Source organism: Leuciscus leuciscus (genome assembly GCF_965113295.1).
Source record: "Leuciscus leuciscus genome assembly, chromosome: 23".
NCBI lineage: Eukaryota > Metazoa > Chordata > Actinopteri > Cypriniformes > Leuciscidae > Leuciscus > Leuciscus leuciscus.
Window position 1 is genome coordinate 24,975,676 of NC_138747.1, and position 13,458 is coordinate 24,989,133.

General features: G+C 38.6%; 1 protein-coding gene across 2 annotated transcripts; it reads right to left on the reverse strand.

Annotated features, from left to right (window-relative positions):
* Nucleotides 1–866: 866 nt before the first annotated feature.
* On the reverse strand, nt 867–12,314 carry nr2f6b (nuclear receptor subfamily 2, group F, member 6b). 2 transcript variants are annotated; one of them, XM_082156676.1, is made up of 6 exons: nt 12,178–12,314; nt 10,323–11,688; nt 8,791–9,141; nt 5,997–6,091; nt 5,228–5,806; nt 867–2,700 (listed from the first exon to the last, which is right to left on the reverse strand). In XM_082156676.1, the coding sequence occupies exons 3-6, from the start codon at nt 9,057–9,059 to the stop codon at nt 2,426–2,428; spliced, it is 1,218 nt and encodes a 405-aa protein (XP_082012802.1). In that variant the 5' UTR covers nt 9,060–9,141; nt 10,323–11,688; nt 12,178–12,314; the 3' UTR covers nt 867–2,425. The 2 variants fall into 2 exon arrangements, with proteins under 2 accessions (XP_082012802.1, XP_082012803.1); XM_082156677.1 differs by lacking the exons at nt 10,323–11,688; nt 12,178–12,314 and adding an exon at nt 9,220–10,304.
* Between the last annotated feature and the right edge of the window lie 1,144 nt (nt 12,315–13,458).

Below are 13,458 nucleotides of genomic sequence, written 5' to 3' on the forward strand. Positions count from 1 at the left end.
AACGGGAAGAATGAGTGTCTGGGTGGGTGGTATGATTATCATGAAGTGATATCTATCTTTTACTATCTATGAAATCTTTTACATTTCTGAATAAAAAATGTATTTAGTTATTTTTGATGGACACAAATAAAACATTCAAAGGTGGTGTAACAATCTTTTTTATTATCATTAAATAAAAATAAAAAAGCAGTAAACCTAAGTTTTCTTTTTAATTATTAATATTTGAAAAACTTCAAAAGTCAGTGTAGTATGTCTAGAATTTTCTTTATAAGGGAACGTTTTGTTTTTCCTCACTTATGATAAACTCATGTTTATATTATAAAATGTATGAATGTATTCTAACAACTTTGAAAACTTTTCCTTGTGAAAAAGAAATGTGCTTAAGTGTATCGAACATGCACTTGTAGTGTAGCCTACTTCAAATTTTAAAAGTATATTTTGAGAGCACACTTTCATAAATGTTTAATACACTAAGGTACATTTTAAAATGTGCACTTTTTAAGTTTTAACTTTAAAGTACATTTTTAATTATGTTTTAATAATATTTTGTCATGATTTAAATAAGAACACTTATTTTTATGTGTTGACTGATATACTAAAGTGCATACTTGATTTGAAAATTGTAAGTAACATCTGAAAACATTACATTCAGTTTGCAATTAAGTTTATTCTTTTAAAGTATATCATTTCCATTCTAAGTACTAATTTTAAAAGTATGCTAAAGTGCACTTCTTATTCAAAAGGGTATGATTTTATTAAACTTTAAGTATTTGACCAGTAAAGCAAATGTGTAGATGTCTGCAGTTTCACTAATCATGGAAATACAGTAATAATACAATTTAGACGAAAAGTTGGACCAAATATCCTTTTCTCTTGTTTGTAGTTTTTTTTATTTGACTTTTTTTCAATACACTGCTGAAAATGCAACTGTCTTCCTACATAAGAGCTTGTTTGTTTATCATTGATTTTTATTTTTAATATGCAAAAATACTTGATACTTCCCACAGTCAGGCAATGTAAAATTTTGTACCGTTTTTTCCACCCCAATGAAAAACTCACTAGATCTGTTTAAATAGGACAAGACATGGTCTATGTTTTGGAATAGCATACTACCATACTACTCATAATATTTCTTAGTATATAGTATGTATATTGTGCATAGTGTGTGATACCTGGATGGCCATTTGCCAACGTATACATGCAGAACACACTGCACAGAATACTGTATTCCACAATGGGCTTCACAATGGGTGTATCATATTTTGATGATAAACATGCAATATGATGAGGTCATGTGACAACAATTAGCATAGTACTTTACCGAACACTTAAGGTTGCATATTTCATACTGTTTCACTTAGTTTTAAATATAAAGCAGTATACAGTAGTGTGCAGCTTGCAGTAGCGATGTGCCCGAAGCCTAAATTCGGAAAGGCACAGAAAATGAATAATGCATTCTACGGAGCCCCTAAAGGGACATGTAAGGGTGGCTGATAGTCGGTTACATTACAGTACATAAGATTTCACTTATCACGTAAAGATAGTAAGGAAAGATGACTGACAGGATGATGGCATAGAATTTGTTGCTCAAGAGATTCTGAGCGTTACTGACAAATATCTTATCTTGTAAATGTGTGTTCAGTACCGCTGCTCCCTATACATGGAGTACAATTGATCACGATTTTGAAAGTTAAAGTAAAAAAGCAAACACGTGTTCAAAAGTGATTTCATTACACTGCGAACTGATAGCGGCTCTCTGATGGCTGCAAATTATATAGGCCAACAATTTTAATTACCCAGCTATATAATTGCGAGGGAACGCAAAAGCATTGAAATATATTTTCCTCCCATCTCATTATTTTTTTTCCATCACCATGTCCTTTTAGGGGCTCCGTAGAATGCATCATTTCCTTTCTGAACATAGCATTCGGCTTCAGGCACATTCCTAGTTTGCAGTATGCAAGTATTCCATTCTAAACATAGCCATTGACTGTTCACCATTGATTTTTCAAGTATATATATATATCCCAACATTTCAGTCTGTTACAAAGATTCTTAATGTACATCTACACTAATTCACTATGGTCTCAAAAGAGAAGAAGGTAGCCTATTATAAACTCTTCTTTAAAACTCTGGATCTGTGTCACATATCAGCGGACTTCTTCATAATCAGCCCTTTGTTTATCATTCATCTTGTCAAATGTTTTTGACAGAATTTGTTGATGCTCATGATGTGAAACATGAGGTATCCTGGTACTGAATGGCTCAATTTAACTGCATAGGAACATATTTGTCATCCTCTTTTAGTCATACACTATATACAAAATCAACAAAACCAGCAACACAACATCTATCCACACAGTAACTGTGGAATCATGGGAGCAGCCTGAGATGGGACATGGGAACAAGTTCTCTGATTGTTCATCTACTGTCCAGGTGCGTACGGCCAGCTGATGGAGCTTCCAGAGAGCTGCATGTCCCGGATAAGCGTCTCGATTGGCGTCTTGCCTACCAGCCGCATGAAGAAGAGTTGAGAGATGAGGTTGGCGGGAACGGCTCTCAGGGCAGGCAGTCGCAGCAGGAGTCGGCCGAAGCGCTGGGGCTGACCCGGATACTGTATGCGTTCGTACTCAGTCAGGGCCACCTGTGCTTTCTCCTGCAGGCTCTCGATGTGTGCCGGATCTGACAGCCCACATGCGTCTGAAGAGGAACACAGAGATTACAACACAGCTGTAAGTGAAATAACAGTAAACAGCGAGCGCAATGGAAATTTGGCTTTGTTATTTTCTCTTTTACAAAGATAAGCTTAAAAAATAACAACACCTGGCCTGACTGGGCCTCTTGACTTTTTAGAAATCAGTTTGTGAAGAGTGACTTTTAGCATGTTGCTATGCCTGTACTAACATGTTCTGAGGGCTTTTAGCATGTTCCTATGCCATTACTAAAGTGTTATGAACAGTTATAACATGTTGCTAGGCCTATGCTATGCCTTTACTCACATGTTCTAAGGGCTTTTAGCATGTTGCTTTGCCTTTACTAACATGTTTGGAGGTTTTAGCATGTTGCTATGCCATTACCAAATTGTTATGAACGGTTATAGCATGTTGCTATGCCTATGCCTTTACTAACATGTTCTGAGGGCTTTTAGCATGTTGCTATGCCATTACTAAAGTTTTATGAACGGTTATAGCATGTTATGCCTATGCCTTTACTAACATGTTCTGAGTGCTTTTAGCATGTTGCTTTGCCTTTACTAACATGTTCGGAGGTTTTAGCATGTTGCTATGCCTTTACTAAAGTGTTTTGAGGGCTTTTAGCATGTTGCTATACCTTTACTAACATGTTCTAAGGGCTTTTAGCATGTTGCTTTGCCTTTACTAACATGTTCTGAGGGCTTTTAGCATGTTACTTTGCCTTTACTAACATGTTCTGGGAGGTTTTAGCACGTTGCAATGCCTTTACTGACATGTTCTGAGGGCTTTTAGCATATTGCTTTGCCTTTACTAACATGTTCGGAGGTTTTAGCATGTTGCCTATGCCTTTACTAAAGTGTTTTGGGGGCTTTTAGCATATTGCTTTGCCTTTACTAACATGTTCGGAGGTTTTAGCATGTTCCTAATCCTTTACTAAAGTGTTCTGAGAGGTTTTAGCATGTTGCTATGCCTTTAATGAAGTGTTTTGAGGGCTTTTAGCATGTTGCTATACCTTAACTAACATGTTCTAAGGGCTTTTAGCATGTTGCTTTGCCTTTACTAACATGTTCTGAGGGCTTTTAGCATGTTGCTATGCCATTACTAAAGTGTTATTAACGGTTATAGCATGTTGCTATGCCTTTACTAAAGTGTTGTGAGGGCTTTTAGCATGTTGGTATACCTTTACTAACATGTTCTAAGGGCTTTTAGCATGTTGCTTTGCCTTTGCTAACATGTTCTGAGGGCTTTTAGCATGTTGCTTTGCCTTTACTAACATGTTCTGGGAAGTTTTAGCATGTTGCAATGCCTTTACTAAAGTGTTCTGAGGGCTTTTAGCATGTTGCTTTGCCTTCACTTACATGTTCTGAGAGGTTTTAGCATGTTGCTAATCCTTTACGAAAGTGTTCTGAGAGGTTTTAGCAAGTTGCTATGCCTTTACTAAAGTGTTTTGAGGGCTTTTAGCATGTTGCTATACCTTTACTAACATGTTCTAAGGGTTTTTAGCATGTTGCTTTGCCTTTACTAACATGTTCTGAGGGCTTTTAACATGTTGCTTTGCCTTTACTAACATGTTCTGGGAGGTTTTATCATGTTGCAATGCCTTTACTAAAGTGTTCTGAGGGCTTTTAGCATGTTGCTTTGCCTTTACTAACATGTTCTGGGAGGTTTTAGCATGTTGCTATGCCTTTACTAACATGTTCTGAGAGGTTTTAGCATGTTCCTAATCCTTTACTAACATGTTCTGGGAGGTTTTAGCAAGTTGCTATGCCTTTACTAATATGTTCTGAATGATTTTAGCATGTAGATATGCATTTACTGTTATTTAATGCTGCTATGTGCTATTGTGAGAGGTTTTAGCATTGTTTGCATGTTTTACAAACATGTTCTAAGTGATTTAGCATGTAGTTATGCACTTACTAACATGTTTTGAATGTTTTTTAACATGTTGCTGCTATGCCTTTACTAACTTGTATTGAGGGGTTTTGGAATGATGCTTTGTGTTCACGTGTTATGAGAGGTTATAACTTTTTGCTATACCTTTACTAACATGTTCTGAGATGTTTTAGCATTTTGCTAAGCCTTTCCTACTGAATAGTTTTAGCAAATTGCTAAGCATTTAAGAGGTTCTACTATTTGGTATGCGGTTAAAAATGTTCTTAGTGGTTTTAAGCAAGTTGCTATGCAGTTTGTAGGGTGTTCGGGGGATTGCTATATGGTTACTCAAGTCAAAATTTCAAGTCAAAAGTTTCTGTGATTGTCATAGACATGGCTAAATGCCTCTTGAATGTGGCGAAAGGAAGACGAAAATGTTAAGTTTGATAACCTACAATGTAATAGCACTCCTCTCAAAGACAATGTTTGTGTAAATAATCTGGGACGAGTCTAAGCAAATTAATTCAAATTTGTATCCTTAAGTATAAACCGTAGTAATAGTTATGCATTACTATGAATATCTTGATTTAATGATGATTTTGGTGAGAATTCTACAAGACTGTACTTTTGGAATATATTTCTAACATGGGTTCATCACTCACCTGGTGAGAAAAGAGCGATGGCTTTCAGACAGCTATATTCAGCAGAATCCACCTGCAGTCGAGCCAGTTTGTCCACCTGGTCCTGGAAGACCCGCACCTGGTCCATGAAGGACACGACGCGGTCAGCGGGCATGGGGGAGGAGTGAAAACCAGCAGCTGCTAGTAGGGGGGCCGTGTGCAGGGGCAGAGCCGATTGAGCTGCATTCAGGATGAACAGTTCACTCCAGCTGAGCCTCAGAAGGGCCACCTGCTCCGACACGGGCAGGTCAGGAAAGTACGGAATATTCCGGGCCCACTCTATGGTACTGAAGAGCAGTCGGGCTGCCAGCTCACATATATTGTCAATGCCCATGATGGAGCTGTTGGCTCCTGTGAGCTGCTGGCCGCACTGGGCTCCGTAGCGGCTGTTGGGGTACGGCTCTGCCCTCAGCAGCTGAGAGATGAGTTCAGACACTGGCTGACCATTATAGAAATCAGCACCCATGCCCGGACCTCCTCCTCCAACATCACCGCCTGCTCCAACCATGGAGGCTGGGCTGATGCCTGCGTGTGAGGGAGGAATTCGACCACGCTGGACCGCTGGAAAATAAAATAAAAAATCCAACAAATTATAAATAAAATAACTCCCTATTCCAATGATGCAAGTAACATGGAACTGGCAAATTTATGTAGGAAATAGTTTTTTTCAGGACAACTGTCAGGTATTTAGTAAAAATAAACAAGAATGTATTTACAATGTTTACATTACACATATTACTGGTTTGCTGACCTTCTTTCCTCATACCGACCCGGAAGCACTTCTTCAGACGGCAGTACTGACACTGATTACGGTGGTGCTGATCAATCTGACACTCTCTGTTTGACCTGTGAAGGTAATTTAGATACCTTTGAGCCGAGAAAGTACACGAGATAACAAAGCGTAATTAAAGGGATAGTTCACTTTGAAATTAAATTTTGGTATGTTTTAGCTTAACTCAAGGGCATCCAAGATGTAGGTGTCTTTTTTTCCTCAGTAGTTTCAATTTTGATATTTTTAGGTCAAACCGTTCTTGTCTGTCAGTCATATAATGCAGGTCGATGGTCACTGTCTCAAAGAGCATGCACAAAGTCCAAATTAAAACAATTCCCCATCGTCCAAATTAAACAATTCCCCATCGTAAGTACACATTGATGGCCCAAGACACGAAACGAGCGGTTTGTGTGAGAAAACGAACAGTATTTATATCGTTTTTACCTCTTGAATACAGCTGCGTCCAAATGATCTGAGAGCGCGGGCGGGTATAGACATATACACTAGATGTCGCATTGGCTACTGCGAAACCGTAGCCAATGCGACATCTAGTGTATATATCTATACCCGCCCGCGCTCTCAGATCACTTGGACGTGGCTGTGTTCAAGAGGTAAAAATATAAATACTGTTCGTTTTCTTTGAGATAGTGACCATCGACCTGCATTATATGACTGACAGACAAGAACGGTTTGACCTAAAAATATCAAAATTGAAACTACTGCAGAAAAAAAGACACCTACATCTTGGATGCCCTTGAGGTAAGCTAAAACATACCAAAATTTAATTTCAAAGTGAACTATCCCTTTAAGATTTAGCACTTTTCCAAAGATAATGAGCGTTCAAATAAACAGAGAAACTGTAAATAGTTGTGAACATCATTTACAGATTGAATTTGTTTTGTCATGTTGCATGATTAAAACAAGATCAAATTCTTAATTAAATAAAATTTCAATAATATTTTCCCTGAATATTATTTAAATGTCTGCTTGGGGTATGTTTACTGTACAACAATGTACTAAATCAGTCCTTACGTTTTTCCTCTGTGTTTTCGCGCATACAGATGACAACGTTGTCAAAACGATTTCCGTCAACACGGATCCGCGAAAAACGACTAAAAACACTGTGTTCTACTGCCAGGCCAGTAGTTGGCGATGTCACTTTCTAAAGAAACACCATCCGCCTATAGACTGAATATGCGCATGCGCATTTAACAACGTTTTTTTTTTGTAGTTTACACAAAGACGATAATGGTATAGTTTAAAAAAACTTTGAATCCCTATTTTAAAACTTTGCATTTTCAGGCCCCCAAAACGTAATTGTTGTGTAAATGAAAGGCCAAAATGCATAAAGTTTTTAGTTTTTAGTTGAAAACGGTGTCATGTAGTCCTTTTTTCATTCTAGGACTATCCATTCCTGACATGGAAATTTTGTGTAGAATAAAGGCATATCTTGGGAATATTGTTATATTGAGACTTGACATAAATACACAAAACAATCTTAAGTACATATCAGCTTCACTGTAATTTAAGACACAATCGCCTTTATAAATGAAAGATTAAATTAATTATCTTGGATTGTATAAGTGTCTCCCAATTAATTGTCACAATCCCTAAAACTAGTACAACTGCATAAGTAAATTTACAAGAAAAAAAATGTTGTCCATTCATTCCAAAAGTTTCCATGGCAGCAGGGCTAATGTTAGATCTGCTGTAAGAGACCAATTACACACAACATGCACAATTGTGTTTCGACAGCCATGTATATATGTGCCACATTCAGCTGTAATGGCTGGGTATTTTTGAGGAAATGGAAATGTAGCATGTTACATGTTGCTCGGAACAACACAATCACAGCCAATTAAGTTTGCAGTTGGTTTGCAAAAACTCAGATTTCAGGAACTGTTGGTGATTAAATCGCTGGTGGACATGCTGTTGTTTATTCATACATTTGTACTCTGCTCAACTTCTGTCGCATCGCAGTTTCTGTCACCTCAAAAGTCCAGTTTAAAATGACTTGTGGTTTCTTTGTCATTGTCAGTTTTAGTGCTCATCAATGAGAGATAATTGGCTGCGTCCAAAATCGCATACTCTCTTGAGTAGGTACTTCTTTTGAATAAGTAATTACTTTGTGTGTTCGAATGTAATCTAGAAATACTACATTCGCCATGTTGTCATTATCATGTGACCTAGCAGCATCATTTGCATTGCTTCACTGCCATTCATAAATCCTCTCCTGTTGCCTACTTTTGCCTACTAGTACTGAGAATTCTTTCACCTACTATATAGTAGGGAAGTATGCAATTTCGGATGCAGCCCTTGTATGGCTAGTCGTTTGCTGCGTTGTACCTGGTTCGGACAAGGTGTAAGTGACCTGACTGGTGAAATACTATTGTGCTCAAGTAAGAAAGGATTTGATGCAATGTGAAATCAGATCCTCTTTACTTGCAGAAAATGGCCTAAATCTTAACATTAGTATTTATTACTTGATGAACATTATAACATGATTATTCATCTCCTCTATTACAGGCTCTGATTCATGAGTATGTTAATGTTCACTTACATACACTCTAATTTTAATGTCAGTAAGAGGTTAGCAGAGTTCACAGAAAGTTCAGCCAAATTCCTTTGCTGAGCTACATCTGGAAACTGAGCGTGTGATTGGCTGTTGTCTTACCAGTCACAAACCAGTTAATTTCTTTTATGTGGGAAAAAATGAACCTGTTTGCTTAACAATGGAAGACAGCGTGATAGATAATGCATCTGTGTTTGTCACCTGCAAGTGTAGTTGAGGTTCCGTCTGATGCTCCTTTTAAAGAAACTCTTACAGCCTTCGCAGGTGAAAACGCCATAGTGCTTGCCGCTGGATTTGTCTCCACACACACCGCAGTCCACCACACAGGCCTTGTCCTCCTCGCCACCTTCCACGTCGCTGTTCCCTGCCCGGGGCGAGCTCGCCTCCTCCTCCCCCCGCAGGTAACCTTTCTCAGCGAGTCCATTAGCGCTGCCGTTGGGGTTGGCCCATCCCCCGCTCACCATGGCCATCTCTGTGTACACCCACAGGAGCTGCTTGAGAAACCTTCCCGCGTCGAGAATTCAGAGCCGCCCCGGAGCGAATCCCTTTAAGCTGCAGACAGTAAGCCGAACAAGTCAGACTTGGAGGAAAAACACATTTAACAGTACTCTGAAGACCTCCAAGGCTTACCAGGCTGACATGTTATTGCCGCCAAATGTCATATCAAAATCCTGTGAGGGGAGTGCTCATCCCTGTTGCTTTTCTTCATGTCCTCTAACCACAAAAACTCTGAAGATCTCAAGATCCCTTTGATTCAATGAGCAGTTCAGAGTTGGACAGCTTACCTTGCCCTTTTCACAGGAAATGATAAATTACACATAAACGCACCCAGACTTCGGGGGGAAAAACAAGCTCATCCACATGCTGCACAGCTCGGAGACGTGGATAAAATGAAACTCCTTCTCAGCTCGCAGCCACTGTGACATTTCACTAGGAAAACCTAGTCGACATGCCCCCTAGTAACCAACAAGTTAAACCAGTTCCTTCCGTGCTGAGAAACACGCCGTTGTGTTTAGAAACGTTACGGGTATTACAGGTCAATTGGGTAGATTTGACTCAACCTGCCAGTGTTATTTGTATTCATTTGTTTTAATCACCTATAGAAGAAAAATCGCTTAGTATCTCGATAGTTTCCACTAATCTCATAAGTGTCTTCTCCAGAGTTTCAGAAGAGTTCCTCAATAGTGTTCTCTGAAGATACCAATGTCTTTGAACTCAAACATTTCTCATAAAATTCTTCCGAGACCATGTTAACTGAGATATCAACATCCATTTTATAGCTTTATGGTTTAACTGTGGTCTAATTTGTGTCTACTTTTACTTTCCCTAAGGGTTAGGAGAATCTGAGAGTTGATAACTGAGAACTCCAGTCCCCTGAGCTATGAAAGAGCAACATCTGAGCAATAAAATCTGGGGTTATCTAAACTTCATACAATCCAAAAGAAACTGCCTCCTTTAAACTGCAAGTGAAGAGTTGATTTCCAAACAGCACTAAACCACAATGCCAAACATGCAGACAGCAACCTGGGTAATGATAAACAGAACTCAGCCCCCACCCTTCTCCTCAAGGATCAAAGTTCAAGAAAGTTCCTTGGTCTTTCTCGTTGTTAAACAACACAATCCAGAATGCTCTTTCAGCTTGCTTCTCACTGTAGAGAAGGAAGCACCTTTTGACCATGCAGAGGAAAGTCTCAGTACGCTCTGTGCAAATACAACAGAGAGTCCTTCCGTACCTTGTTTCGTCAGTGCCGGTTCGTCCAGCCGTATGGTCTACGGGGCCTCAGCATTTCCAGGAACCGATCCGAAGCTCTTTTAACCGTCTGCCACTTCCCATCCCCTGCTTTTCTCCATTCATCAGTAAATCATGAGATCCAGCAGTCAGGAGAGACAGCTGACCCGAGCGTCTGTGGTGACTGGCCAACAAACCTTGCACTGTTCTCTGTCTCTCTCTCTCTCTCTCTGAGTAGTGGCGGGTGAGCGAGCGTGTGTCTGTGTGTTCAGGGATTTGACACTGCTATTCAAGCCCTCTGGTTGCCATGGTGCCGCCTGCCTTATAAGGGTAATAGAGTCAAAGAGCAGTGAGTGGGCTGTAGCCACTCTACACAAACAACCAGGAATGTGTTACCACACACACGGTTAACCCCTCAAGGGATGACCATAGGTACACTCAGCATGCATCTTAGGATGGTGAAGACATCCTAAGTGAAGATCTCAACATCAGAAGGTAATGATAAGGTGTGTTAGAGAGATTATAACCAAATTACATGACAGACTACAGCCAAAGATTTTATTTTAAAGCTTGTTATTTCACTGCAGAAAGTTACTCACCAAACTTTAGCTTGGACAGTGTAAAAAAACAACAACTAAAAAACATGCAGGCCCTGTATTTCATCTTATTTCACCAATCATAACCTAATATTATTAAAGAAATCTTTATTTAGATGTATTCTAGGAGAGTACTGAGTACTGTGCTGAGCAGCTGTAAATGTGGTGTATTTGTGCAGTGAAGAGCTTAGAGCTGATTTGTTAATCTGATTTAGAGCTTTTTTAGATCACTCTCTGAGGAGGAAGCTTACGGAAATCTTTTTGTCTTCTCATCTGATTGTTTTGGCTTTTACCCTGCTGAGAAAACTGAAGATGGTTTGGTCTCAGCTGGTTTTGGTTGGTCTAGCTGGTCTCCAACCCTGACCTGGTGTCAAAACCTGGTGTCTCCAAAAAACAGCAAACAGGGTTATGTCAGATGGTACAACCACAAAAGTTTTTATTTTTTATAATCATTTTATAATAATTAAAAAACTTTTTTTTTTCTTTTCTTTATCTTTGACACTCTTAAATTACTTCTTTATGATACAGTATTTTCTAATACAAATTGATACTATTTATTTTTATTGATGCTATTTTGTCATTTTCCAAGTCATGTTTATTCTCTTTAATCATTTAAAAATTTGCTTCCTACAAATTTCAAGTGGCACCTTTTGAGCCATTTGTTCTATGCTCTCTTTGCTTGCTTTGCTGTGTTTGTTTTCACTCTGTGTTTCCAGGTTTCTGGGGTTGAATTGTTGGTCTTTGATCCTTAATACAGCCTCTCCTGGAGTCTCTCTTTCCAACATAAAAAAGGCAATATATATCTCAGATTATCATAGATCATTTACCTAGTACATGTATGCGCACACATTGGAACATCCAGTCATAATTTCAGCCCTTTTAAATAAACATGTTCAATCTTTAAATTTTATTCTGCCCTTAATTCTTTCCTTTTATCATCTGTATTATAGTATTGGCATTTACAAAGGTTTTATTCTTATCAGATTTTTCAGGGAAAAGCTTAGTTTCAACGATGCTGTGGCCTTACAACATTAATAGCCCAGACAGTCTGAGCTCTTGGTTCAGGTGTTGAGGAATGTGGTAAGTGGGTTTAAACTTTAACCATTTCATAGGTGTAAAACCATTTGCCCGAGCAACACACAAACACACACTGAACTCAGCATCTATTAGTGTCATGGTGCTCTCTGACCCAAACGAGAGGTCTGTCTCCCGATGTTGTGGGACCTTTGACCTTAACAGAGAGACTGAGCGTCAGACACTGACCAGCACGCCGCAGCAGGCCGTACAGGAACATCTGCTAGGGCCACAGCGGAGCACGGCAGGGCCAAGAATCAACATCCTCCACCCTGAGAAAAACAGAGAAAACTGCCCTCATTTGGTGGGAAAGTCACACTTGAGCAATTGTTATTCAAATAAGTTGACCTCAGTATTGATTACAAGGTTTTTAAAGATGTGTTGCACCAACTAAATATTTAGTCAAGTGTTCCTCTAAACAAAGGTGGAATAATTAAAATAATACTTGATTATGTTCCTATAGAATCTATAAAAGTATCACCTTGTCAAGCACTTAACATTGGCACAAGTAAAGGCATATACAAAATTTTGAACAAAAAAAAGTTATATTGTGTATCTGTAAAATAAAACCAATTTGAATAAAATGTAGAGAAAATAAATGACAAAAAAATAGAATTCAATTTTATTTATTTACAAAATTGTATTAATTTAAAATCAAATCAATTATTTAACTTTATTCTCTACATTTATGCAGCTTTTTGTGTTAACTTTTCAAAACTAGTGGAGAGAGAGAGAGCTCAACACACAGCAACTGAAGAAAAGACATGCAAATAGAAAAAAAATAGGAAACTAAGAAACCATCGACAGTTTGACAACACATTCTCTGCAAATACTCACAACGCAACCACATACAGAAAGAAGGTTGTGTTGTGAGTATTTGCAGTACATCTGTTGGCAAACTGATGAAGATGTTTTCTTAATTTACTGCTTTTTCTATTCGTATGCGTTTTCTTCAGTTGCAGCGTGTTGAGCTCTCAGCCACTGTAATTTTTGTTGTTGTTTTTTTGCGATTGATTGCATTAAATTTGTCACTGCAATATTAAACATTTTTAACTGTAATGATTAGCAAAAGTAAATAAATTGCACTAAAAATACAAAACTACCATTTTGCAGCTGAGACAGGGAAAACAAGGGATGGAGCAAGAAGGAGGGAAAGAAAAAAGGGTCAGCTGGGATTATTCAATGGGCTCTAATACGCTCAATGAAGACATCTTATTGGGTAAAGGGATTACAAACATGCTCCCTTTAGGCCCATGCTGCCTGCTTTCACCTCTAAGATTCTTACTCTCTTAATCCGTCTCTTACTAGAAAAGAGAGTTAGGGTTTTATGTGAGGACAGTGTTTGTGTGGTATAGTGGTTTGGGGTCAGTTAGGGCTGTGCATGGAGACTCCAATGTATCCAATCTAGCAATGATACAGTATGTTATTATTTGAAGGGTTAGTTCACCCAAACACTGCCAAGATAATAAA

Coding starts and splice junctions, on each gene's coding strand:
- nr2f6b (XM_082156676.1), bottom strand. CDS start 9,059: ATGGCCATGGTGAGCGGGGGATGGGCCAACCCCAACGGCAGCGCTAAT. Junction 5,807..5,996: donor GGTCGGTATGAGGAAAGAAG/GTCAGCAAACCA, acceptor TTTATTTTCCAG/CGGTCCAGCGTGGTCGAATT. Junction 2,701..5,227: donor CATCGCTCTTTTCTCACCAG/GTGAGTGATGAA, acceptor GTTCCTCTTCAG/ACGCATGTGGGCTGTCAGAT.